The sequence below is a fragment of the Phyllostomus hastatus genome, unplaced genomic scaffold, assembly GCF_019186645.2.
Source record: "Phyllostomus hastatus isolate PE091 unplaced genomic scaffold, TTU_PhHast_1.1 phas_contig_948, whole genome shotgun sequence".
In the NCBI taxonomy this organism is placed as follows: Eukaryota; Metazoa; Chordata; class Mammalia; order Chiroptera; family Phyllostomidae; genus Phyllostomus; species Phyllostomus hastatus.
The window spans coordinates 11,075,447-11,102,965 of NW_025333993.1; the positions used below are offsets into that span (position 1 = coordinate 11,075,447).

The window sequence follows — 27,519 nt, forward strand, 5'->3', positions numbered from 1 at the left end:
CTGCTTGGTGATTGATGGTCTGGATTCTTCCAATGTTGATTTTTTCATGTTGATGTTGCTACCCCACGTATATAGTATAAATCCTACAACAGGGTAGCATAGGCCTAGGGTTTGATTTCTCGTAGATTATTACTATTTCTCTTTCCATTCAAGATCCAAAATTAATTTTTTGTTGCTTCCCTTGGGCCAAAGGATGTGATTTTACTAGTCCTCTTTTTTCCATGCCCAGAGGCTCTTTCAGGTGGCAAGGGCGCTGCACCTGCCTGCAGCCTCCTCCAGGTAGCCTAGGGCCAGTTCTCAGTGACCACCAGGACGTTAGCACCCCTCTTCACACCTCACTGCTGTCTCATCTGTGCGGTGTTGCCATCTCCCCGTCTGCGGCCACCGCACTGGTCTCCTAGGGCCGCCTTGACAGAACACCACAGGCTGGGCAGCGTGGGTAACAAGTTACCTTCTCATAGTCCTGGAGGCTGGAAGTCCAAGATTAAGGTTTTCAGCAAGTTCAGTACCTTCTGAGGCCGCTCCTTGATTGCAGGCAGCTTGCTGTCTCTGGTGGTCTTTTCTCCGAGTGCCGCCCTGCTGTGTCTCTCAGGACACCAGTCCCACTGGGTCAGGGACCCCCCACATTGCCTCATTTTCCCTTCTCTCTTCAAAGGCCCTGTATCAGCCACAGTCACATTCCGAGGAACCAGGACTTCAACATACGAATGAGCGAGTCACATTCAGTCCATAATAGTTGTGTACGTGAAGTTTTGGGTCTACTTTTTGAAGCATTTAAGTTTCTTGTTCGTGGAAGTCCTCTACGCTGATTTAAGTGCTTCAGACGTTATCTGAACACAGGTTTCAAGATGCCATTCCCCAAAATGATGACTAAGAGCCCATGATATAATTCTAAGGTTATCTTTTTTTCTTCCTGGGACACAAGAGGTTATTTATTGTAAGATTTCCGATGGCATTGTTTCTAGGGAGGGAAACTGTTTGCAGATGCCAAAGCCAGGTCAAGCCCTGCTCTGACAGTTTGGCTGATTTCAGAGGACAGTTCCCCTCCTGGCACAGGGCTGCCCTAGGGATTCTGGAGCAATGCTACCTAAACACTCCTGAAGTTGGGGGGCTTGTCCTAAGGAATGGTGGGCGGTATTTTTTAAAAGTTTTTAGGTCTGTGCAGCAGAAGATTCCACTGGTCTATGTCGGGGTTTAGGAATTTGTAACCTGTAAAACCTCCTGCAGGTCACCCTGATTCTCAGGTGGTCAGACTGGAAGTGGACACGGGGCAGACTCTGCCCCCTCCGGTGCTGCCGTCTGGTGCTGCTCCCGGGCTGGGGTGGGAATGGCACGGATGGTGTGGAAGAAGGGGTTCCTGGATTCAGGAAAGGCAATCTGACATTTCTTGACAGACATGTATAAGCTTTTAAGAGTGTGATTAAGAGTGATGAGTTTATTTTCAATTGTCCTTGATTGAAAAGAAGTATATGATAAAGGATAAAAAGTAGGAAAAATCTTATCAGGGAGAATGAAGGCAGAAGGCATTCTAAGCAATAGAATGAATACAATAAGCAAGTGAAACTAAATTTTAAAATATTTTTAAATAAAAAAAACTTTTGCCAAGAGGGAAGGGGGATAATGGGGAGAGAAGTGGAAGGGTCAAGGTAAGGAATGTGTATGAAGAACCATGGACAAGGACAACGAGGGGAGGGGCAGGGCCAGGGCCGGGAGAGTCATGGGGGGAGAAAGGGGACAACTGTAATTGAACAATAAAAAATTTAAAAAACAAAAAACTTTTTAAATGACACAAGTAACGCATTCTCCTGGTGCAAATGCTACCACACAGAGGGGCAGTTCCTCCACTCCCACCTGCTGGCTCTGAGGCCTCCCCGGGACCACGCACACCTGCCCTCTCCACTGGTTTAAACACACACAACGCTGGCCAGTAACTTGCTGCTTGTTTATTCAGTGGTACATCCTGAGTACCCTGCCGGTTCAGGACCCACAGATCCGACTCACTCAACAGCTGGATGTGGCTTGCGTGCAGTGTCATGATGGATGCACTGCGATCGATCTTACCAGCCCCTTAAATAATGATCAGATAGGTTGATTCCCTTCTTTTACCCTTATAGGTAATGCTGAAGTGCATATCCTTTTATGTATAATGTAAATATCATTTATATATAGAAACAAGTTATATGTAATGTATATATTTCCTTGCACTTACGCAAATGCTGTTGTAGGCTTGACTCCTGGGTGGAAGGAAGTGCCGTACCCTTCCCCCTTTCTCCCTGTGACCCATTTCTGACAATTTTACGCGTTAAGCAAGAAATTATTTCAATTTCAAAATATGGCAAATACATTCATCTTATAAATACATGTACACAATACGATAATTATATTCAGTATGATATGTAGTCATGTACATTAACTATAACAGATCAAGTATCACCTGGAGCAGACATGGTATCAGGACTTGGCGAACCTCAGGACTGAAAGCATTTCCTGGCCTGTGCGCCTGGAGAGGGCAGTGGTCCCCTGCAGGCCTTTCATCCTCATTGTTCTCAGAATTTCTTCTGAAATGAAAATTAGAGGGTAAAATCCCCTGGAGTCATTTGGTAAGGTGTATATAATCACTAAACAGTATAATAAGTAACAGACTATTTATACATATATCCGTAAATTTCTATTAAAGTGAACTTGGACTTCAGACACATGAGAACACTTTGCATTTCCAAGGTGTTGCTGAGAATTCTTATCACACTCTGGACTCAAAAGAAATGGTAATTACACTTGTTATTACAGTAAGTCAAATGAAGTAACATTTCTTTTAGAAAAAGCAAAACCTTCCCTTTTATAAACAACACCAAAAAGACTAACCAAATGGAGTTAGCCAAAACAAAAACCCTCACCTAGCCATCATAATGTGATTTCAGGGGCTAAGAATAGCAGGTAGAACATGAAATTTTCAAACTGAGATGTACAGCAAAACAAAAGATTGTAGTCAATTTAGTTACATAGTCTGCAAGCTGAGGTATAAAAATTCGTACCATGAGATGGCTTTCATGGTAAGACTCCAGGTGAACTAAAGGGCGCACAACAGAACTGACCCAGGCGGGCGTCTCGACCAGAGGAGGAAACATCCCCAATATTGAGGGTGCAGTGTTAGGAGAAAAAAATTACAGATTTTGTATTTGAATATTAGTTTAGGAATTGGGGGGAAACTGCTCCTACCCCACAAAACAATACCTTTTAAATTCCCCAAACCAACCTGTGAAAAATCCCTCTTTCAACATGTTTTGTCTGTATTACCTGTTATCAATGATTACAGTCATAACATTCCCAGTTACTTTAGAAATTAACAGTCTTTGACATCATTAACTTCTGAATTCAGCAAAGTCCATGGTTACCCAATAAACGCATCTGTGTTACCTGGATTGTTTTCCTTAATAGTAACCAAGTAGAATAACCCTCTTGGCGAGAGGAGATCTGGAACCACTGGAAAGAACCTGTCCATGACTTCGCGACCATTTCTGCCACCAGCCCAGGCCGCTTCTATTCCGTGACTTCCTACCTGTGACCAATTAGGAAGACTCTTGACTCAAGTCAAGTTACATTTAAAGTCACAAATCTTTCTGACAACATTCACCGAAGAGTATGTATTTTTTATTCTACTGCCTTGCCAGAGAATGATCAAGAATGAAACAGGCACCATAACCCACTGTTAAACTTCATCAGCCTCAGGCATTCTCTCTTTAAACGGGGAAGTGGTTACTATGAGTCACCTCTTCATCACTGCATTTCTAAGATCATGTGTTTCAAGATACACCTTTCCACCCTGACCCTACTTCTTGACAATAACGCCTATGGAAGGAGAAAACCTTTCAAACCTTTCAAAACGCATTCCTATGTGAATTGAAGGGTGATTAAAAATATCATTTTGCAGATCTTTCATTCCCGACAAAGGGTGAGTACAGGTGTGCACACACATGAATTAATTACCATAGCCTGACTGGAGCAGGATTTTCAAAGATACACGTGGGCCCATTTGTATTTCCACCTTTTTTTTTTTTTCTGGTCTATCAATAATACCCAATCATTCACAGAAGCAAATCAGAGCAGTTTGTTAATCAGCAGCTGGCGTCATATGATGAACTTTATCTGATTTTAGAAGCCAGCAGATAGCACTAACGATTAAATTTTGTTACATGTCTTACCTCCTCAGATGGAGTCACTACATAGGGGGGATTAAACACCAGAAGATCAACTTTTTCCTTCATTCTTGGTAGCAAGCCTTGGACCTAAATGTTCAACAATTGTCAGACTTTGAAGCCAGATGTAATATAAATTAAATCAATTGTCTTTAAAAAATGTTTTTCACCTGGCTGGCGTAGCTCAGTGGATTGAGCACGGGCTGCGAACCAGTGTCGCAGGTTCGATTCCCAGTCAGGGCACATGCCTGGGTTGCAGGCCACGGCCTTCAGCAACCGCACATTGATGTTTCTCTCTCTCTCTCTCTTTCTCCCTCCCTTCCCTCTCTAAAAATAAATAAATAAAATCTTCAAAAAATGAAAAAAATAATGTTTTTCTAAAAATACGTGTTAGAAGACCACTATAATAAACAGAAATGGTGATGACTATTTTTACATTGTCATTCAGGTAAAGATTATATGGATTTATCTAAAAATAAGGAAACTGAACTCTCCAAATGAAGATGATGTTTAGGAGCTTTGGCTCTTCAGCAGCTCACTTGTCTACAGTGCAGGCTCTCTTTCTGAAAACAAACTAAGGAGGGAGGTCTAATCCTGCACTTGTGTTCTATTAACCAAGAGAAAGGTTTTCTGAGAGGAGAGAAGACAGCAGATTGAGAGGCACATGACCCAAGGGTTTCTTTCCTAGAGTTCAGGTGTGCCTGAGGCCACCACTCTGCTGAAGCCAGTTTGAACCCGATTCTCGGTCACTGTGACAGGCAGATGCCTGATGCAGACAAGCCAACAGAAACTGCCTGTGAACTGTGGACAACAAGGGTTCTATCAGTCTAGAATTTACTTTGTAACCTATGAGGTATACTGTTTAATGGGTTAAAAATTAATCAAGTTTCCTTGACTTAAATCATCTTGACCTTATTTCAAAAGGAAATTATTATTGGGCAAGGACTACGTCTCACCAAATCTGTGATTATGGGCTGTATGTGAACTCTGTTACAACGTGCAGTCTCCAGGGTGCAAGCGGCCGCTCCAGGGTTGATGTCAGTGCACCTACAAACAGAAAAGAAAACTACATTCTCTGTCCATGAGACAGATCTATGTCTGAAAAATTCAAGGAATACTCCATTCCTTTTACATGAAGCAGAAAAAGAACACAGATTTGTCATACTGATAAAATAGTATTACATTGATAAGATGTGCATGAGCAGAAAAGTGCACGTAACTGTACACACCTGAAGGACTTCATTAAATTGTGAATCCAATGAAGGAATACTATGTGACCATCAGAAATGAAATTTAAAAGGAATTTTTTAGAGGAAAATGCTCATGAATGATGTTAGTAAAAAACATAAATGAAAATAAACAGAAGGAACAGTTGGACCATGTGTGGTACAATTTATGGGTAATTTTCATTTTTATACTTTCTATATTCTCTTTTTTTAAAAAGAAATTCTGATAACTTGAAATTTTTTCTGATAATCAAATTATTTACCTAAAAAAATTTTCAAATTTAGAAATGACCTAAAATTCTTACGCTGCTTCTATAATTACATAGTGTGATGGAACAGATTTGAACATGCAGTTATAACTTTTAGGAAAGTTAATTTTCAATCTGAGTCCTTACTGAACTAAAATAGACACGATCAGATACTTATCTACGTACAAAAAATGACTTCATTCAAGCAACACTTATGGTCCTTAGAGTGAATCTCTCAGTGGAAGATGTGTGTGAATTGATTTTCTCACACTTACATGTACAAAGCTTGAGGACCTATCATGGAGGCTAGGAACGTGGATACCACTCCAGACCCTGACCCTACTTCAAGGCATATTTCCACTCTAAAAGAGAAAATATTCGTACAGTAGCATTAAAATACATGTTAAGAAAATAACATGCTTTCATTTTTATTTTTAATTATTTTAATTATTGTTCAAGTTCAATTTTCTATGTTTTACTCCCATCCCAGCCCACCTACCCAGCCCTCCCCACCTCCCTCCCATTTGCACCCACTTACACTACTTTTAAATTATATTTCTCTAGCATTATCAGTCACCTGCAAATGTATGGAAATGTATAAATAAGGTAATTTCTGACAACTTTGTGCTCATAATACTGCAGAGTTCAAAACTTAAAATTTTGGGTGTGTAATTTTAAGTCCATAAAATAGTAATACGATGGCTTTCAATTAATTTCTGCAAAACATTACATAAAATCTATGGAATAATGCTAATTTAGGGTTTGAGATTTTAATATGAAAGACATCAGCCCTTTCCAGAAGGAGCTCCTAGTTTAGTATTTCCTAAAATGATGTTAGTACTATTACAGTATTTTTTTAGATTGAAATATTTTATCAAATCATATGTGAGATATTTTACTTTGGTGGTATACAGTATTTATTTATGAAGGACATTTCACTATCATTTAAAAGTATAGAATTTTCATAAACTTATGACCACATATTAGGGATAAAAACTTGCCTAATTGTACCGATAATATTAAAGCAGCAAAGAAATTTTATATTTGTACTACTAAATACTGAATTGGGAAAATACTGAAGTATGTGATCTGGGAATATTAATAGTCTTAAGAATGCTACTGAACATATTCACCATTCTGTTGTATTTTGTCCTTAAATTTACTTCCTTGCCTATAATCATATATGTCAGAATAACCAATTATCCCCATTATGGAAATGTTTGATGGGATTTAGGGGTCTAATATTTAACTCCCCAAACAACAGCCCAAACTCTAGGGGTTTCTAACTTTTGGACCCAGTCCGCTTCTGGCAAACTTTTTATGCTGCAGGAAGGTGTGTTGAATCTCACCAGGCGACTTTTATTCAAAAATAACTGTTTTGGTCTCAAAGTTCCAAAAGCAGAATATCCAAGACACTAAGAAAATTAGCTCCCTTTTACAGCGCACTGTGCAACCTGATTCACGCTTCTAAACTGTTCTGGTATCCTGAGCTATAAAACAGTACCATTCTAGATTCCAATTGATGGAAAAGTTCCCTTGTTCACAAAGAAAAACTAGTTAATTTGGGAAAACCAGTTAATCAGTTTCATACATGGAAAAAATCCAGCCGGGTTTAAAAGGGATAAACAAATACAGATCTTTGAAGCCTGACAGCTGTTTCATCCTGCGCCAACCCATTTCAAGTCTTTATCTTCAAATACATCTAAACGCCCAAATTTTCCAATTAAAAAAATTTACAATGTAGGTATTCTTTTTTGTTGTCAGTTTGAAGTTTATGGTGAGCACGTCGACAGGCATGAAGATTTATTGTTTATAAGGAGCTAGGTAAAACTGCGTAGGCTGCCTGCTGCACGTAACTAAACGTCCTACAACTGAAAACTTCAGATCCGCGGCCGCACCTGCAGCACCTTTCAGGCTGGAGCCAAGCCCCACGCCAGCCTCCTCCTCCTCCGCCAGTGCCCGGACGCGACGCGCTGCTCGGGTCACCGTCCGACCTAAAAAGCAGAGTCTGGGCGCGTTCGCTGCCGAACGTGCCGTCAGATCCCTGCTGTCGGGGGCTCGTGCGCGCTCGTCCTCGCCGCCTGACGGGAAAGGACGCGCCGCCGCAGTGGGAGGAGCTTCGGCACCGACCGACCGCACCCCTGCGCACTCGCCACTCTGTGACCCCGGGGTCTCAACCTTTGCCTGGGGGGTGATCCCGCCTCCAGACAGGGCGACGGCGACAGTCCTTTCCTTGGCTGTGTGCCGCTGCCTCGAGGACCCCTGATCCCTGTCCTGCGGGGACCCCCGTCTCGCACCGCGTGAGCTCGGCTACAGCCGCCTCGAGAGCATCCAGGAGCAGGAACGTGTCCTCTGCAGGCTCGTACACATCGGTGAAGGCGCCGCGGCCCACATGCCCGTGCAGCGGAGTGCAGACGCTGGGCGCCGCCATCTTTCTCCAGGGCGTCCCACGCTCAAGCTCCGACACTGAGCATGCGCAGTAGCAGGATGCCGGCGCGGGGGCGGGGTGCGGTGTGGTGGGTCGCCTCCAGGCTGATCGCCTGTGACCGGTTTTCAGCAGGTGGTCTTGGAACTTTAGGTGAACTGTGCGTTCCTGACAATTGCTTTATTCTTTAGGACATTTGCATGTATGTCAGCTTATGAATCAGCACCTGACAGTCCCCCTCAATTGTTTTCGAGTAAGAGGAATATTTATAGTGCATTTACATGTTTTCTGTTCCTAGTTAGCAAAGGATTGAAAAATACGCGGTGGTTAAGAAATTTTACTTTTTCTTTATTTTTACATCATTAAACTTTAAACTTTCAGTTTTAAGATTGGGATTTTTCTTTTGATGAGCCCACCTTATAATTCTGTTGGTATTAAAATTGATCAGTTATCAATTTATTTTTATTTTGTTTTAGTTTGTGCACTTTTTATCTAACCAAAGAAATTTTTCGTTTAACCCAAGATCGTAGAAATAACCTCCAGTGGTTTTTTTCTAGAAAGCCGACACTTTTACTTTTTATATTTAGTCTGTGACCTCTCTAAAATTAATTTTAATGTACAGTGTGAAGTAGAGGTAGAGACTTAATTTATCTTTGTAATTTTTAAAGATTATTTATTTATTTATAGAGCGAGGGGAAAGGAAGGAAAAAGACACATCAATGTGTGATAGCCTCTTGTGCACCCCCTACTGGGGACCTGTCCCACAACCCAGGCATGTGCTCTGACTGGGAATTGAACCTGTGACCCTGTTGTTCACAGGCAGGCACTCAGTCCACTGACCCACACCATCCAGGGTAAGATATGTTTTCATGTGGACATGCAGTTGCTCTAGGGTAACTAACTGAATAGATATTCCTTTCCCTTTTGAATTGGTGTAGGACTTTTGTTGAAAATACATTGATTGTATGTGAAAAAAGATTGATTTTTTTATTATTTGTTTTACTTGTGTATTTAGCAAAAATCACCTTCCTCATGCTGAATCATGAATGTGCTCTTTTTACAATATAAACCTCCCCCAAGAAGATGCATTTTCTTGTAAGCACACCAAGGAGCTGGAACACGAATGAGCTTGTGGTCTGGTTTCTGGAGGGAGCTGTCTTCACAGCTCCAGGTGGGACTTGGTTTCTGGGTAGGGCTCAGCCTTAAAGCTGCCCGGGCTTCCTGTGTTTTTTAAAGAGGCAGTTAGTTCTCTTATGGTTTAGGGCATCGACTAGTGGATATTGGACTGTTCTGTATCTGCATTCTTTCTGTCAATTTTTTGAAATTTCCCAATAAAACATTTTTACACCTAGTTTATAAGAATTACATATGACAAATGAAGTGCATGTTCTTTCTGTAGTCACCTTCAGTTGTGTGTTGTAAGCCTCGCTCCAAGATAATTTCTCTCATAGATTTAGTGTACCCACTGAATGCATGTTTTTATACTTCTCCATTTACGGATTCATAAACAACATCTACTTTATCACTGGTACTCAGTTGGACATACTGCTCTTCAAAGTTTTTCACTCAACATTGTAGGAGATTGATCTTTTGGTATTTGTACTTTTAATTATCATAGCACTGTATTCCTTGAAAATGTAAAACATTTTTATTTCTTGAATATTGGTAAAAATTTAGTTCTTTCGAGGTTTTCACTATTATGAGCAACTCTGTAACTGACTTCTTAAAACATGTGGGACCTGATGCTGTGGAAGGTTTTCTGGGGCCCAGCCCGGAGCGGAGCGGCGGAGTCGGAGCGTGCGCACACTTTCGGTTTCACTGTTTTAACTGCAATTTGAGGTTGGGCAGGTGTGTTCGTTATTTGAGTTTCTTCCTTTGTGAATTGTCTCTTCATTTAAAAAAAATTATTTTGATCAAAGTTGGTAACACTTAACAGTTTAGTAGACTAAACGCTTGTACACTATTTGTTTTGAACAAACGATCACTCCAGCAACCCAACACCCAGTTTCCTCAGTCTCGTTCTCCAGTCGGAGACCCTTTCCAGCCTCGGCTGTTTCGTTGGCTGCCCGCGAGCCTGGAGTAATACTGCTTCACCGCCGAACCCGGCGTTATCTGCTGCGTCCCCAGGGCAGGGGTCCAGTCCTCCGGGAGAAGGGACGGACGTAATTCCCCGGGGGCGGCCGCGCCTCGGCTGGCCGAAGCCTCTGGAGTCCCCCGGGGCGACAGCTGCCCTGGAAGCCCCGCCCGGAGCCCGCAGCTGGGCCGGGAGCCTGAGACGCGGCGTCTGGGCTCCAGGCCGCGGGGCGAAGAGCCCGCCTGCCCCCCCCCCCCCCCCCGTTGGAGGAGCAGGTAACCCGGCGCGGAGGGGTGACCGCGTCCCTGGAACCCGCCAGCACCGCGGAGCACTGGGCGGCGGCCCGCCACCGTGGGATGCGGCCGGCGCGCTGGGGACCGCGTTCTGGTGCCTTCAGCCGGTGGCGCAGGTCGCCGGAGGGTCTCACGGGGCGGCACCGGGGACCCGACCGGCTTCCTGGGCCGGGGGACCCTCTTCAGGGCCGGCTTCTCTCTGAATCTCTGCAAGGGCCGCGGGGAGTCCTGGGCTTGGGCAACGGCCCCGCCCGAGGCGTGCCGGCAGTTCTGGCTGCGGTTCTGTCGGGCCGGTTCGTGGGGCACAGAGGCTCTGAGTCCGGACCCGCAGCCGAGACGCCCGCCCGCCCGCGCTTCAGGCGGGGGCTGCTCACGGGAGACGGGGACGCACCACGGTTCCGCGACGACAGCAAAGACCTGTTCCCCACTAGCACCCGGCGCGCGCCTCGAAAACCCCCACCGGGGGCTGCGGTCCCCCCAAGGCTTTCCTGGGGCCAACGCTCCGGGGCCGCACCGCTCCCTACGGTGCGGCCCCCACGTCTCACGGGGGCGGGGGTCCGCACCTCCGTGCAGGGGACCCTTTTCCGCGCCAGGCCAACCACTGCTGCTTCCTGGAGCCCTGGGCCCTGCCACGCCGTCCAGGCCAGCGGGTGACCCGGCTTCCGGGCAGCCATCCCCACGCCCAGGGGAAGAAACCCTCGGAAACAGGGAGGTGCAGCCCCCCACGCCGGCCGGGAACCACACTCGGGGACCGGGGATCCGCACACCCCCCCTGGCTGGGGGCGGGGCGGGGGCTGCCGCAAATGGCCGGGTTTCCCCCCGACTCGCGGCCTCCCGGTCCGCTCGCCGGCCTGCAGGCGCGAGCCGGTTCCCGCGTCCTGGCTGCTGCGGCTCCGCCGCGGCGAGGATGGGCGTGGAAGGACCTGGCTCCGAGGGTGCAGCCCCGTCACGACTCCTGGGCCGCCCCGGGGGGGGAGGCCGTCATCTGAAGGAGGAAGCAGAAGACAGTATCTGTTCTCTTTTAAAACACCCTGCTTTGAACTTCCCCGCATGGAATCCGCCCGCAGCACCCCGCCAGGGGGGACAGTGTGCGGGGGGCGCGGGGGGGGGGCTGTGTGCAGGCCTGCTGGCTGGAGTCGGAAGGCGCACTGAACTCACGCTGCGTCCCACTGTGTTCCCGCAGGAACGACGGTCCTGGTTCGGGTGCGGCTCTTGTCACCTTCCCCCCACAAGCGCTTTCGCCACGCGGCCACCTGCCCTTCCGCGTGCGCCCCGCGCTGGCGGCTCTGCGTGTGTTCACCGCGAGTTCCCCTCCCACGCACTGCAGTGGCGTCTGTCTTTTGCCCACCTTTCCAGCTCCTCGTCCTGTTTTCATTCCGCCGCCCGACTCCCCACTTTAAAAGTGACCCTCTCCGTGAGTGTCTTCTTCACGTGTCCTCTCATGAACTCGGTGTGAGCCCCTGTCTGCTGCGCCTGTCCCCCAGCTAAAGCCTCGCTGCGGCAGAGCCTCTGGAGGCAGCTTGTCCTCGCCTGTTTGTCGTGCTCGCCATGGCCCGATCACCTCCTCTCCCGGGAATTCTCCCCTTTCCAGACGCCACACCAGCGAGAGCTCCCTCGCCAGCGCCCTGCTCTCTGTGCCTCCTCTGGCTGCAGGCACCGCCTGCCTGACGCCAGCACACACACTAGCCAGCACTGGCCTTGACTGGACTCTCGTTCACACACACAAACCAACCAACCTTGCCCTGCCCTGACCGGTGTGGCTCAGTGGGTTGGGCATCGTCCAGCAAAGCGAAATGTCGCAGGTTTGGTTCCCGGTCAGGGCACAGGCCTGGTTGCAGGTTCGGGCCCCTGTCAGGGTACCTACGAGAGGCAACCAGATCTGGGCTTCTCTCTCACATCGATGTTTCTCTCCCTCTCTTTCTCCGTCCCTTCCCCTCTTCCTAAAAATAAAAAAATAATAAAATCATTTATCAAATAAATGTAAGTAAAAATAACCTTCCTTGGTCTGGCTGGGTAGCTCAGGCGTGTGGAGTGCTGTCCCCAGACCCCGAGGCTGCAGATTCGATCTCAGGTCAGGGCACGTCCAAGAAACAACCAATAAATGCACAGATAAGTTGAACAACAAAATCGACATTTGTTCTCTCTCTCTCTCCCTTCCTCTCTAAAAAAATCAAGCAATCACAAAATTTAAAGCAGAAAACCCCTCTCTTTTGGTGGCCTGGACTGTCTCCCATTGTCATGGTTTCAGATGTCACTTCCATTCCGCTAGCTTCTGTTTTGCATCACCTGCTCACGAATCTTCATCGCAGTTTATGTCCACAACTACATCTCGTTCTTAGCTGTTTTCTTTTGAATGGACCGCTAAAGCCTAAATGGATGATATCCCAACTGAGTTAATTGTCTTCCCTTTAAGTATCAGCTGGTGGCTTGTAACGTCGCAGAAGAAAAGCTGTGTTTGTGGAAGTTCTGGTCAACTTCTCTTTTGTTGTCTTTCATAATGGTCACTGGACCATCTGCCATCCACAGGGGTTTTGGTTTGCTCTTCTGCACATGTGAAGGAATAATTGGTTAATGTTCCTTTGTATTCAGCATTTCTCACCATCCCATTCCATTCGACCAGTCTCTGGCCTATTGTGGTCCCTGTGGGTTCAAGGCCCAGCAGTGGATCAGAGGACTCAGGAAGCTGATACTCCAATCAGAGCACAGACCACAGTGAGTGCACTGCACGTACCTGAGACCACGCAGGGCCCGTCAACTGTCAGGGCTGAGTAACTTTTTGTGAACTTGAAAGATCTGGTTGATCTTACTTTGCACAGGCTAACGCTGCCGGTGGTCTGGCCATTGGCGATGCAGGCAGAGCCTGCAGAGGGCTGAGGACAGCGCACAGTCAGATAAACAGGTGCACGGTGTGGACAGAGAGATGAAGAACGCTGTGAGTGGGGCTGCAGGCAGCATGAGGTCAAAGCAGAGGTGAGGCAGAGCCAGCCCCCGGGTGGCACTCCTGGTCACTGTCACAGCTCATCAGAGGATGATGGGCAAGGACAGAGGCTCTGAGGTGACATCTGAGTTGTTCTCCGGTTGCCTAATGGCCGGGAGAGTGATTGAACTGTGCCATTCGCTTGCAGGTACCCGTTTGGACTCATTTTTGCCTCTGGTGCCTCTGTGGGCGTGAGCAGCTGGGTGGCAAGGTCTCTGTTGCAGGGGGTGAGGGGCTGGGGTGGCAGCACAGGCTGCAGTGCCATTGCTCAGAACCCCGGATCCTTGTTTCCGTTGCTCCGGGCATGCTGCAGTTCCTTGACCACAAGGAGAGACTTGACTGAGATTCGGGTCTGACCTCGAGTCTGTGAGCCGGCCCAGCGGCCGTGAGAGTCCGCAGGTCCCATCTCCTAGCCCCATGGCCAGAGGGACCGCAGGGGCTGCCGTCGCCCGCTGAGGACCCCTGCCGGGGCGCTCCGGCTCCCACCGCACCTGGAGGCGGGCCTTGCAGTCTCCTCTTCACCTTCTGCTGCCCTCCAGAGTGTCTTTGGGTCTGTGTCCGGTGTGTGCAGGGCTTGTTCGTGCCAGGGAGTCCGTGCACCGACGCCATCACCCCGCACACGTGTGCACCTGCACTCGTGAGCCCTCGAGTCAGCCTGCGTCCCACAGGTCAGGGACTCTCCGGCCGAGCTCTGCTCAGGGGTGTGAGGGCCGATGGCGCGCCTTCAAGTAGAGAGAGCCCTGAGCTCGATGACACGGCAGCGCCTGTGGCCGCGAAACGTCTTCCTGCCTGGCGTGGCTCGCTGTGCCTCCCCGCCCCTCTCTTCCTTCTCAGCATCCCGAGCCCACCGCCAGCCCCGGACACTCCCCGTGGTGCCGCCCAGCGCTGTGCTCACCTGCTGGTGTCGGTTCTTGTGGGAACCGACTTGCCACCTCTAGGTCCACCTGCCTTTGTAAACTTTCCCAAACAAAACGGGCTCCACACCATCGCCTGCGGGACGGTCCCTGCCAAAGGTCCTCGGGCCCCGCGCCCCGCCGGTCACACAGCGGGTGGTCCTGAAACTGCTCTGAACCTGAGCGGGTTGTCGGGCCTGCATGCTGGGCACGGCCCTCACCAGCGGGCAGCTAGTCCTCAGGTTTCAGAGATTCTCCCGTGTCTGCTGGCTTTTTAAAAGTATTAATCAGCCCCAAATAATCCTCGCACCAAAGAAGCATATTTGGGGGCCCAGGGCACATTAGGGGAGGGGTGGTGGAGGGGAGATCTTGAGGTGAGCGGGGGTGGGGAGCAGAAAAGGCAGCCAATACTGTCCTGAGCCCAGTCTCAGATCTTAAATTAAGTGACCAGTTCCCCGGGGACCAGTTTTCCTGAGCACCTCACCCAGATGGGACACCCATCCACGGTCAGCGGGCACCACTTCTGGTGTCAGGTCACTGAGCACGGCGCCGTCCGGCCTCCCAGGCTCTTAGGAGGCAGAGCTGTCTCCTAAGCCGAGGTCCTTCAGCAACGAAAGTTCTCAGCTATAAAAATGTGATTTCACAAGTGATAAAAGAAAGACTCTGATAGGTTTGTTCTGTGTCCAAAAGAACATAGCTAGTAAATGGCAGATCCAGGCTCAGACGAAGTTTAAAGATGTGAAGGTCAAGAGTTCCCTCTGTCAGAGCCGTGGCAACTGCACACAAAGGAGTGCAGATGGTAGCAGCAGGCACTGGGGCACAGCAATGGCAGGGAGAGGCCAGGCTGGGTGAACAAAGGAAAGGGGTCGGTGTGGGGGAGGGAGGAGGGAGGGGGGATGAACAGTGCTGGCGGAGACTTGCCTCCGGCTGGTGAGCACTGTGTACAGGGCATGTGCTGTGGAGTCGTGCACCTGAGACCTGGACAAGTTTGTTAACCAGGGTCACCCCGATGCATCCAATGAAAAGGAGAAAAGACTTGTGTTGCTGTCGGCACAACAATTTCCATTATTATAATTTTAACTGTTCCATGTTTTCCTCTAGTACTTTTTTCTAAAATAAAAATGGCTTTGTTTGCTTCAGTTTACATAAACAATGGCGAAAAATAAAGTTGATTTAAAATCCTACCCTAGAAGTAAGAACTGTTTTAGTTATACGTGTGTACCCCTTCAGACATCGGTAAGTGGACATTTCCGGTAAGTGGACGTGTTTATGAAGGTAAACTTGCTCTCATGCAATAATGATCATTACATGGTTGTAGCTGTAGGTGACCTAGAAATAGTTAAAGCTTGAAAGAAAGCAGGAAGTGAGGTAATGTGAGAAGCTAGAAAAATTATCTTCCTCGATATATTGATGACTAAATAAAATAGTAACATCCTTGTTAGCATTTTAAATGAGTTTAGGGCCTGGAAGCACAGTGTTCTAGAAATCAGAAGTGTGTTGTTACAGGAAATGTGCCCCCGGGTAGGTACTCTGAGGAACACAGAATGTAGCAAATGTCCACATTTTCAAAGAGGGAAACTTTAGGTGGTGAAATCTGGAATCTAACAGAGCAAGACTGTTTGTTCTAAGTGACACTATGAAGCAGTTATTAAAGGGATGTATGAGCGATGGAAAGAAGCAGGGATCCTCAGAGGACTACTGTGTTTAGTCGCACGGTGATGTGGTCTCCTAAGTGGACAGATCTTCCTTTGCCTCCTGACTATTGCCTGGACACTTCTCCCCGACATTTGCAAGATGGCTTGTATTTTTTATTCTTTAAGTTTCAGCTTCAGGCTTCCTGTTCCAAGAAAGACAGCATTTCAGATGCAGGGTGCAAAGAGACATGCTGTTTGTTTTCTAGTGGAGTCTTCATGATACAGAGTAGGGTTTCTCATTCTCAGCACTATGGGCCTTTTGGGCCAGAAAATTCATTCTCCTGGGGGATTGTCATCTGCATTGTAGGTGCTCATTAGCATCCAATACCTCTGTTCACTGCCAGCAGCCTCGCTTCCCTTCCCCTCAGGAGAATGTAACATGGCTCAGTACTTTGCCTAAGTCCCCTTGGGGATGATAAAAATCACCTTTGATTAAGAAACAGTTTGAAGCTTTGATCATTTTTGAAACCAGAAAAATCTTGGTCTGGAATGCAGTCTTTTTATTATTTTTCTATGCAAATTGTTTTCCACTCTGATTTACTTTGGGAAGGTATTTAGAAGTGTATTTTAAAACATCCAAACACAGGGACTTTATAGTTACCTTGTGACTGGTTTCCAGATTAATGGTAAAGAGAGCAATAAACATAGTTTGTGAGACATTTTGTTGAAACCTGCTTGATAGCTAAATGTAGTCATTTTTTAAAAAGTTCCAAGTATGCTTGAAAAGCATTTTTTAAAGATTTTATTTATTTTTAGACAGGGGAAGGGAGGGAGAAAGAGAGGGAGAGAAACATCACTGTGTGGTTGCTTCCTGCACACCCCCTACTGGGGACCTGGCCCGCAACCCAGGCCTGTGCCCTGACTGGGAATTGAACTGGCGACCCTTAGGTCTGTGCTCAATCCACTGAGCTACACCAGTCAGGGCTTGAAAAGCATTTTTAATTTACTTTATTGCTGCTTACTTAAACAATGAGAAAAAAAATTTTATTCAAAATTATACTCCAGGAGTTGAGCAGAACTGCTATCATTTAGTGTATGTGCACTTGCAGAGATGTCCACGTGCACATTCCTGTCTATTGTCTCTGGATTTAATTTACTATTGTAGGTTCCAGATACAGGTATAAAACTTGTATATTTTCAGCTCTTATTTTTTATAATATGCATTTAAAGGTGAAGATGTTTTTCACAAGTTTTGGTATGCAGTATATTTATCACCATTCAGTTTAATTTGTAATGCAAATTGTTTTACTTTTGAGGTTATTTAGAAGTGTATTACATAACTACCAAATATAAGGCCTATCCAGTCACCCATTTGTAGTGAATTCTGGCTGACGTGCAGTAGGAGCACTTAAGAAACATATTGTATGTCATTTCAATGCTGTGATGCTTGTTGAAATGGGCTTTATATTGACTTGGCTAAAAGATAAAAACTTTTGGAAAGATGGAATTATGAAGATGCCTGAAAGACTGCAGAAAGCAGTGGAACAAAAGCATTAATACACTGATCAATGAAATTATTGGTGAAAATGAAAAACGTCTCTTTCTTGTGCATTTACCTAAAAATTGAATGAACCTTTTGGCCAAGAGAATAGTACAGTGTTCCAAGTGTGCATCTCTGCTGCCATCTCGTGGGCATTTTGGGAATAACATGTTAGTGGCAGGTCAGCAGAAAAAGTGGTTGACTGTAGGAGAATATCAATGAATGTTGATTGTAATGTTATTGAGACGTGCATTTAGTAAGTTTTAAATATCTGGACTTAGTAGTTACCTTTTGTTCCTGATTTTTATGTTAACAGCAATGACAGAAAGACTGAAACTGTATATAATCTCAGTCCTTTGAAATTTGTTTAAACTGGCCTTAGCACAGGATGGTCCCTTTGAAAATTGTCCCAAGTGTGGCTCTCTGCTGCCATCTTGTGTGCAACTTGGGAATCACAGCTTCGTGCAGGCCAGCAGGAAAAGTCATTGGCGACAGGGAATTATGTACCAAGGGTTCATGGAATGTTATTTGAAAAATGTACTTTATTCTATTTAAATACAGGAACTTTCTAGTTACCTTCTATTTCTGAATTCTCCATTAGCAGCCATGAAGGCAACACATGCATTTTTAAAATTTCAGTCCTTTGAGGTTTTTTGAAAACTGATGGATAGTACAATATGGTCATTTCCAAAGTGTTCTAAGTGTGCATACTGCTGCCATCTTGCGGGCATTGTGGGGAATGACACCTTTGTGCAGGTCAGCAGGAAAAGTGGTTGATTCCAGTAGAATATCCACGACTGTTGATTACAATGTAATTTAGAAGTGTGTTTCATAACTTTTAAATGTAAAGACCTATTAATTACTGTTTGGTCCTGATTTCTACATTAACAGCCACGAGAGTAAGAATTATACTCTATATAATTTTAGTTCTTTGTAATTTGTTTAATCTTGCTTTATAGGTGATTATGGTCACTTAGGAAAATGTCCTAAGTGCAGCTCTCTTCTCATCTCAAGTGCATCTTGGGAAGAACACCCTAGTGCAGGCCAGCAGGAAAGGTTGTGAGCTGTGGTGAATGATCTATGAATGTTGAATGGAATGGTAGTTAGTCATGGATGTTATTACTTTCATATAAACGGACTTTGCAGTTCATTTTCCCTTCCCTCCCCCACGTACAACAGCGGAGTCTTTACGTCAGGTAACTAGGTGCCTCCTGTTGGCCAGACCTGTGTTCATGTTTCAGCTGTGTCCATGTCTTTGTGGTCCAATGTCCTGTGTGTGTTGACATCCTGTCAGCATCGATGTCCCTCCTGTGTCTACATCCTCACCACACTAATGTCCCAGCCTCGCTGAAATCGTGACTGTGTCCAGGTCCCCTCTGCCTGATGTCCTGGCCATGCTGCTGTCCTGCCTGTGTTTGTGTCCCTTCCACATCACTGTCCTGTCTGTGTTGATGTAGAGGCCGTGCTGCTCTGTGGCCTGCATTTTAATGTCCCACATCTGCACTGATGTCCCCGCTGTGCCGCTGCCCCACCTGCATAGATTTCCTGGCTGTGCCACTTTCCTATCTTTGTGGATGTCCCAGTCCCTTGGTGTCCCTGTCGTACTTTCTGAGTCAATGCCTTGACTAAGTCAATATGCAAGCTGCGCCGCTGTCCTTTCTGTGTACATGTCTTGGCCTTGTCAATGTCCTGTCTGTGTCAGCGTCCTGGCTGTGCCTTGGTCCTCCAGCATCAATGTACCAGTTCACTGATGTTTCAACTGCATTGATGTTTCAAACGTGGCCATACCCTGGCCACTTGATGTACTGGCAGTATTGAGGTCCTGACTATGTCATTGTCCCACCTGTGTGGTTGTGGCTCACCTCCTGGTTGTGGCTTCACAGTCACCTGCCTTGTGCTCAAGGGCTCCGCTGCACTCTGCCAGCTGCAGGCAGAGGTGGGTGGTTTGCACTCAGGGACACTCAGTCGTTTCACGCCCTGTGAGCTATGCAAGACCCTTCTGGCAGCTGGTGGCTCTGTCTCAGGCCATGTCTGCTGATGTTGCCACAAGATTTAACAATTTTAGCAAAGCAACCTATTCTCAACTGAATGATTACATTGATGAAATTTGGAAGAGTTTAGTAATTTAATTTGTGTCCTGTAGTTTGTAGGATTGCCTAACAAAAGGTAACATTCCATGAATGCTGCACTTTTCATAAATTTCCTGTCTATCACCCATTTTACCTCTATAAGACCTTGTTTCCCCATATTCCCCAAGGTCCTATATACCTGATATCACCTCATTGTCTCATATTCATTGATACTTCTACACACATTAAATGTTGAATATCTTGTATTGATCTGATTATGTTATTTTGATTATTATCCCACAGGTGTTAGAGCTGACAAGGTTTGTGGAAAATAATCCCTTTTTAATCCCCACAGTTTTGAAAAGATGGTGGTGTGAAATGAATGGTGAGACAGTGCCAACTTCTGAACTCGTTGCTGCTGAGAGATCATGGACGTCTGCCTCCAAGGTCAGCATCCTTTTTGTTCACTCTGTGTTTTGGCCTATTGCTGCTGGATTTGGTAAAATTTTGAGGTTTGAGTTTGGAGAGACATGGGTTTTATCTTATGGAATCACAGGGTTGTTTACAATGGGAGGATCCAGTTCAGTTTCTGCCTCAGGCCTCTGGCAATGGGGGCGGGTATCTGGGCCCAACTCCAAATTCTGGCCATGGCATCCTGGTTACAGATCTGCATTCTTTGTCCAGGGCCTGTGCTTCACAGTCAAAATGTATTCGGTCGTATGTCTGCAGTCTTGCACCTCTTAGGATGTGGCATTGTGTCCTGGGTTCACATGCAAGGTCCTTGTGCAGATGAAGCTTTTGTTTCTGGTGCATGGAATCTGGTATAAAGGTCTGGTGTCAGTCCCTGGCATCTGGTGTTTGGCCTTTGGACCTCATGGTCTGGCTCAGGTGTGGGCACATGGCTTTGGGTTTGGGGCTTTGGGCCTGGAGTCCTGGTTTTGGTTTTGGTTTGCTCCAGGGTGCAGGTTTTGGAGTCCAAGTCTGTGTCCAAGGTCCCAAGTTTGGCTCTGGTGTCTGGTGTCTGTCAACAAATGATCAATGTGTTAAATTCAATGTCAATATGAGTCCTCAAGTGTATGGAGTTGAGGTAGGTTAATAAAAAAGGTAGGAAAATTCCTTGGAAGTAGAACGGGAAAACTGAGCTTGATGGCTAGCTAAGGCCTAGCAATTTATAGCCAGGTAATAAATCTGAGGATTTTATCTTCCCTGACCATGGACATTTGAGAGAGAGCAAATGGTTCAGACATGCCAGACCAGGCAGGGGAAGAGCCACCTCAGTCCCAGCCCTTCTCTGGTGACTCTTCTGAAGGAGAAGTCCACCAGAGAAGGACCCCGATCACTCTGTGTGCTCACTTTGTTGCATCAGCACATCAAAGGGCACCCCTGGAAAGCTGAGTATTCTGTGGAGATGACTCTTGTAAGACCTCCTCTAAAGTCCTCAACGTTAGAAAACAGGTAAAATCCTAAAGACAAAGGACCCAGCGTTCACTGTTCATTGAGCGCTCACACACCTTCCTTTCCCTCCTTCCCTAGCCCGGTATCCTTGCGTTGTTTCTCCTTATCTCCAAAGGTCCCAGGAGATTTGCAGCCAGGGGAGCAATGGGCATTGGCAGCTGGTCCCCAGGTAACCCCCAGATCCTGTCTGAAAGGACCCTCTTTGTGCCTAACTTTTCTGTTTCCGAAGAAGCAGCTCCACCTATGTTTGCTCTTGGGCTGCGATTTCACCTCTTTTATCTGAAGCCCTTTCTTTGTTTCACTGTCCTTAGATGTAATATACAAACTCTCAAAATTCCCTGGCTTTATGTTGTGAAATTTTTACTGCAGGAAGTCAAGAATCTACACACATGAGACCTTGCCAGGGCAAACCCGCCTTGGGTCTGGTACCTTTTCGGTGACAGAATAACCAAATTTTGTTTATTCATTTACCTATGGATGGACACTTGAATACTTCCTACCTTTCAGTTGTTGTTAGCAGTGCTGTTATGAATAATCATGTATAAGTTTGTTATAATATCTGCTTTTAATTTCTCAGATATATATTTCAAAGTAGAGTTATTGAACACAGTAGGGTAATGTTTTTAAAGTAATGCCAAACCATTTTATACAAGGTCTGTAATATTTTATACTTACAAAAAAAGGTCAGTCTTTCTAATATTTGTTTGTGATCATAAGCATTTCTCAGTTTTGCTTTCTCATCATAGCCTTTGTAGTGTATGGAAGGGTATTGCACCGTGATTTAGCCATTGAACATCTTTTCTGGTGTTTTTCTCTTTTTACCACTTGCATGAATGTCTTCTCTTTAGAAGGGACTATTCAAGTTCTTTAAAAATATAGATGTCTGCTCTGGGGTAGTATGGCTCAGTGGACTGAGCACTGGCCCGTGAACCAAAGTGTCGCTGGTTCAATTCCCAGTCAGGGCACATGCCTGGGTTGTGGGTCAGGTCCCTAGTAGGAGGCACATGAGAGGCAGCCACACATTGATGTTTCTCCTCCTCTTGTTCTCCTTCCCTCCCCTTCTCTAATTCTCTAAAAATAAAATAAAATATTTAAAATAATAAGTGTCTCCTCATTGTTGAGTCATAAAGTTCTTTGTTGTAAGAAAAAAAAGAGTCTTATTGAAAGTATAATGTGCAACCATTTTCTTCAATTCTGTGTGTGGTCTTACTCTGTGAATAGCTTATCCTGATACCCATAATTTTTTGATTAGGAGGATACCACATTTACTCATTTACTTTAATCAATTTTGCTTTGGATGAGAATGCCTTGATACGTCAGCAGCAGCCTCCTACATCTCATGTCTAGTGTGCATCATCATTGCATCATTTAATTTGTTTGATTTAATATATCTTTTTAAAACAGAAACCTGTTTTATGTTTTTAGACATTAGATGTTTAGGTTGCAAGGGTTTACACGTTTAAATAGGGGGACAGACTGTTCTCTGGGGTATGATGTCCAGAGCCAGGCATCTGGAGTCAGGGACAGGCTTTGGACACCCGGTCAGGTACCGGTTGCATGGTGTGGTTAGGGGTTAATGTTAGGGGCTGGGGTGGGGTTGGTAGCATGACTTCTTTTCAACTACATTTGAAACCTTTTTTAAAAAATTTTATTGTTACAGCTGTTGTTTCAATGTGCATTTAAAAAACTGACCAGAACTGGTAAATATTTGTGTGGCCATTTTTGTGTTGAAGATGGATGAACATAGTAAAAGTATTGCCAAATTAGGCTTTGTCATTTCAAGAAAGATGAAAACACAACTTAAAAGCAAAAAAAAAAAAGGTTTGTGGTGTGTATGGAGAAGGTACTATGACTGTTGGAACATGTCAGAAGTGGACTTTGAAGTTTCATGCTGGAGACTTCTCATGTGCAGTTGCCCCCTGGGTCATATAAACTAGTTGCAGTGCAGAGCCATCCAGTCCAGACGTTAACTGAGGACAGACAACATTATGGCACGTGGGAGCAGGTGACATACTCAAAGTATCGTAATCAAGCATTGAAAATCATCTGCACCAGCATGGTTACATTAATTGCTTTGATGTTTGGGTTCCAAAGAAGTTAAGCAGGGAGGAGGGGGGAACCCTTCTTGACTGCATTTCCAAATGCAATTCTCTACTGAAACGTAAGGAAGACCTTCCAATTCCAAGACAAATTTGGGAGGAAGGATGAACCATTGATATTTGGCACTAATGTGGAATGAAAGAGATCATGGGCACATGAAGGGAACCACCACCATCTACTCTAAAGTGTGGTCTGCATCCAAAGGAGGCCATGCTGTGTACATAGTGGGATCATTAGGGAGTCCTGTACTAGGAGCTCCTTTGCCAAAAACCAGGCAGTTACTTCCAACAAGCATTGCTTCGCATCAGACCAATGGAAAACACCACCGGAGGGAAAGAGTCCTGAATTTGTTAGGAGAAGGCATGTAATCTTCAGACAGGATAGAACACTCGTTTCTCTGTGGTGACCAGGAGAAAAAGGTTGCAGCCTGGCTGTTCTTATTCATCCGCAGCACTCACCCACCCTGCTCCTTTGGATTGCCATTTATTTCAGCCTTTTCAAAATTATCTTTTTTTTTTAAAGATTTTATTTATTTATTTTTAGAGAGAGAAGGGAGGGAGAAAGAGAGAGAGAAACATCAGTGTGTGGTTGCTGGGGGTCATGGCCTGCAACCCAGGCATGTACCCTGACTGGGAATCGAACCTGCAACATTCAAAATTATCTTAATGGAGGAAAATTTCTATTCAGTGGAATGGCACCTGGGGGATTTCTCTCCTCCAAAATATAAAATGTTGTGGGAAGATGGAATGGTGAAGTAGCCTGAAAGATGGCAGAGGGCAGAGGAACAAAGCGGTGAATATGCTGTCTAGTCACGTTGTTGGGGAAAATAGAAAATGTGCCTGCCAGTGCATCTCACACTAAAAACGGAAGCAACCTTGAGACAAAGCCCATAGTACGGTATGTGTTCTGAGTGTGCATCTCTGCTGCCATCTCGTGGTCAGGTTAGCAAATGACACCTTAGTGCAGGTCAGCAGGAAAAGTGGTTGATGTCAGTGGACTATGAGTGAGTTTGATGACAGTGGTATTTCCAGGTGCATTTGAAAACGTCTAAATGGAAGGACTGTCCTGGTACCTGGTGACTGGTTTCCAGATTAAAGGCGACAGGAGGAATAGCGTGTCTAATGTGAAATTTTTCGGAACTGGCTTTGTAGCATAATAAAGTCAGGTTTTTAAAACTTCGAACTGTGCTTGGAAATTATTCGTGATCGCCTTTGTCTGTTGCAGCTTCCTTAAACAATGAGAAGAGTAAAATTTATTTAAAAATTTCCACCCATAGGTAAAAAAAAAGTGCTATCATTTTATACACATGCCCCTCTGGACACGTCTGCGGGCATGTTTCCTCTAATGTGCCTGGACTTCATTTACTGATGGTGGTTCCTCGTACGGGAGCAAAACTTACACATTTCTGCTTCTGTTTCTAACATGTGCATTTAAGGGTGAAGATTTCTTTCTGAAGTTTTGTTACATACTGTTTTTAGAATTATGCAGCTCATTATTTTGTAACTCAAATAGTGGTTAATTCTGGAGGTAATTTATGAGTCTGTTTCATAAGTACCAAACAATAGAACTTTCCAGTCACCCACTTTCAATGAATTCCAGCTTAAGTGCTATGAGAGCAAAACACACACTCTACATGATCTCAGAGCTGCAATGCTGGGTGAGGCCTGCTTTATAGCCGGTTGGCCAAAAAGTTTGTTGGCCCCCACCACCCCTGGCTTCATCCCCCGTCTCTCCACCCTCATCATGTGCGTCTGGGTTCACCTACTTGTCTTTAACTTCATTCAAAACCATTTTGTTATACTGTATCATGACAAATGTATCAGTGTGAGTTAAAAAGTCATCAAAATTGTTGAGTGTGTGGCCATTTTCATATTGAAAGTGGGTGAACATAGGTAATATTTTCGGTACATTAGGCTTTGGTATTTTGAGAAGGGTGAAAATACCAGTAAACAGAAGAAAAGATTTGTGGTGTGTATGAGAAGGTGTTGTGACAGATTGAATGTGTCAGGAGTGGTTTGCAGTGTGTCGTGTGGGAGGTTTCTCAGGTGAAGATGCCCCAGGAACGAACAGACCAGGTGCAGTGCAGAGCCATCAAGTCCAGATGTTCGCTGAGGACAGACCACATGAGGCCACACGGGAGAGAGGCCACATACTCGAAATACCCAAATCAATTGTGGAAAATCATTTGTGCCAGGATGGTTACAGTAATTGTTTTGTTGTTTGGGTTCCATACCAGGAAAGCAGGGGAGAAAAAAGACCAACCACCATTCTTGACAGCATTTCCATGTAAGATTTTCTTTGGAAATACAAGGAAATTCTGTTTCTGTTTCCAAGACAAATTGTGAGGGTGGATGAACAGTTGATACTTTACGATAACATGGAACTGGAGAGATCGTGGGGCAAAAGAATGGAACCATCATCTGCCACTCAAAAGGGCCGTCTTCATCCAAAAAAAGTGTTGTGTAAATGGTAGGTTAGGGTCAGGGTAAGGGTTAGGTTTAGAGTTAGGGATCCTGTCTGTAGGCCCACACTCACCCTGCCCTTATTGTCAAACAAACTGTCAGGTTGAAGTGAAATTTCCAGGGTAAGGCCAGCCCATGGAAAATTAGGTGAGCGGTGGGTGGGTGTGGGGTGGGGTGGGGGTGTTTGAAGTGAGTGGGGGCAGGGAGCAGCTGCAGCCAGTTTGTGAGGAACTGAAAAGGGTGCTCGGACTCTTTGTGGGGTTCGAGTGTGAGGTCTCCATGTAAGTGAGCCATTTCTGTGGGACCACTTCTCGTGAGCACATCGCATAGACCACGGACCAGCTTTAGGAGTGCACGACTTCTGGTCCCTGTTCTCTGAGCATTGCCAGGCGCAGCCTCACAGGCTCTCAGGAAGAAAAGCAGAGTCTGAAGTCTAGGTACTTCAGGGGTAAGTGTTGTAAGCTATAAAAATGAGAAATGTTACCAGTGACAAAGCAAAGGCCCTGGGAGGCTTCTTCCGTGTCCCAAAGAATGTAGTTTGTAAATGCAGACCCAGGCTCACATCACTGTTAGAGACCAAATGGCTAGGAGTTTCCTGTGTCAGAACTGCTGCAATGCACACGAAGAAGTGCAAATAAGAAAAGGAGCCATTTTGGTCTAAATTGTTACAATTTTTCTCTGCTCACTGTCAAGAGACCCAACTGGATAAGTAAAGGAGTCTGGTGTCCCCACAACAGTCTAGATTATTATAATTCAATCATTACAAATATTCTATATAGAATAATTTATAATTCTATAAAATTATTCCACATTTTTCTGCGGTACTTTTTTCCTGAAATAAAAATGGATTTGTTTATTGCAGCTTACTGAGACTATACAGGAAAATTAAGCTAATTGAAAATCCTACCCCAGGAAACATTAACTGCTACCACTCTAAGTGTATACCCTCCCAGACATCTGTATGTGCACATTTCCTTTCTGCTACTTTCTCTTGATTTGACTCACTACACGGGGGTCTTTGTGTGGGTTCAGAGCCCTTGGAGCGCCAGCTTTTGTCCTTTCCTGCTGTGTGCACTGAAGACCGCACGTTTCCCTGTAGCTTTTGGTATGTAGTGCCTTTCAGTTCAAACTATTTTCCGACTGCAATAGTGACTTATTTGGGGGTTAATTAGAAGTGCGATTCATAACTTCTAAATATAAGGACTTTCCAGTTACCTTTTGTTACTGAATTCTAGATTAACTGCAACAAGAGCAAGAAACGTTACTTTCTGTAATTCCAATCCTTTGAAGTTTGTTGAAACTTGCTTCATGGTACCAGTGTGCTTCTCTGCTGCCATCTTGTGTTCAATTTGGGAATAACGCAGTGCAGGTTCGCAGGAAAAGTGAGTATAATGGATCATCTAGGAATGTGGAATCCGATGTTTTAAATGTGTATTTCATCGCTTTTAAAACTAAGGACTTTTTAATAACCTTTTGTTACTGACTTGTAGATTAACTGCAATTAGTGCCAACAAAGAGCTTTACATAATTTCAATTATTTGAAGTTTGTTGAAACTTGCTTTACAGTACAATATAATCACTTAAAAAATGTTCCAGGTGTGCCTCTCTTCTGCCATCTGGTGTTCACGTTGGGAAAACACTTTGGTGCAGATTAGAAGGAAACCTTGAGTGTGGTGGATCATCCCTAAATGTTGAATCCAATTTTGCTGCTCATGTTGTTTTTTTTTTAAGATTTTATTTATTTATTTTTAGAGAAAGGGGAGGGGAGGAGAGGGGAGGGAGAAAGAGAGGGGGAGAAACATTGATGTGTTGAAATGTGTAAGAGATATATTGATTGGTTGCCTCACACATGCCCCAAACTGAGAATTTGGCCCTCAACCCAGCCATGAGCCCTGACTGGGAATCCAACTGTTACCATTCGGTTCGCAAG

At 45.3% G+C, this 27,519-nt stretch overlaps 2 protein-coding genes across 2 annotated transcripts in view; both read right to left on the bottom strand.

Annotated features, from left to right (window-relative positions):
- Positions 1-1,927: 1,927 nt before the first annotated feature.
- On the bottom strand, positions 1,928-8,566 carry N6AMT1 (N-6 adenine-specific DNA methyltransferase 1). The gene is made up of 6 exons (XM_045852762.1): positions 7,965-8,566; positions 5,943-6,029; positions 5,150-5,240; positions 4,200-4,283; positions 3,415-3,556; positions 1,928-2,558 (listed from the first exon to the last, which is right to left on the bottom strand). Exons 1-6 carry the CDS (start codon positions 8,096-8,098, stop codon positions 2,452-2,454), a joined length of 645 nt encoding a protein of 214 aa, XP_045708718.1. The 5' UTR covers positions 8,099-8,566; the 3' UTR covers positions 1,928-2,451.
- A 1,536-nt stretch (positions 8,567-10,102) lies between these two features.
- Positions 10,103-27,519, bottom strand: part of LOC123827957 (histone-lysine N-methyltransferase PRDM9-like) — a 32,488-nt gene continuing 15,071 nt past the window's right edge. Inside the window, exon 10 of the mRNA XM_045852398.1 lies at positions 10,103-11,414. Within this exon, the coding sequence (XP_045708354.1) occupies positions 10,103-11,414 (1,312 nt within the window). The remainder of the gene's footprint in view (positions 11,415-27,519) is intronic.

Excerpts from the sequence above, each read along its gene's own strand:
- N6AMT1 (XM_045852762.1), bottom strand. The coding sequence starts at position 8,098 with ATGGCGGCGCCCAGCGTCTGCACTCCGCTGCACGGGCATGTGGGCCGC. Across the intron at positions 5,241-5,942 it reads GGTCCTCAAGCTTTGTACAT|GTGCACTGACATCAACCCTG; the intron begins GTAAGTGTGAGA and ends TTCTGTTTGTAG. Across the intron at positions 4,284-5,149 it reads AGCCCATAATCACAGATTTG|GTCCAAGGCTTGCTACCAAG; the intron begins GTGAGACGTAGT and ends TTGAACATTTAG.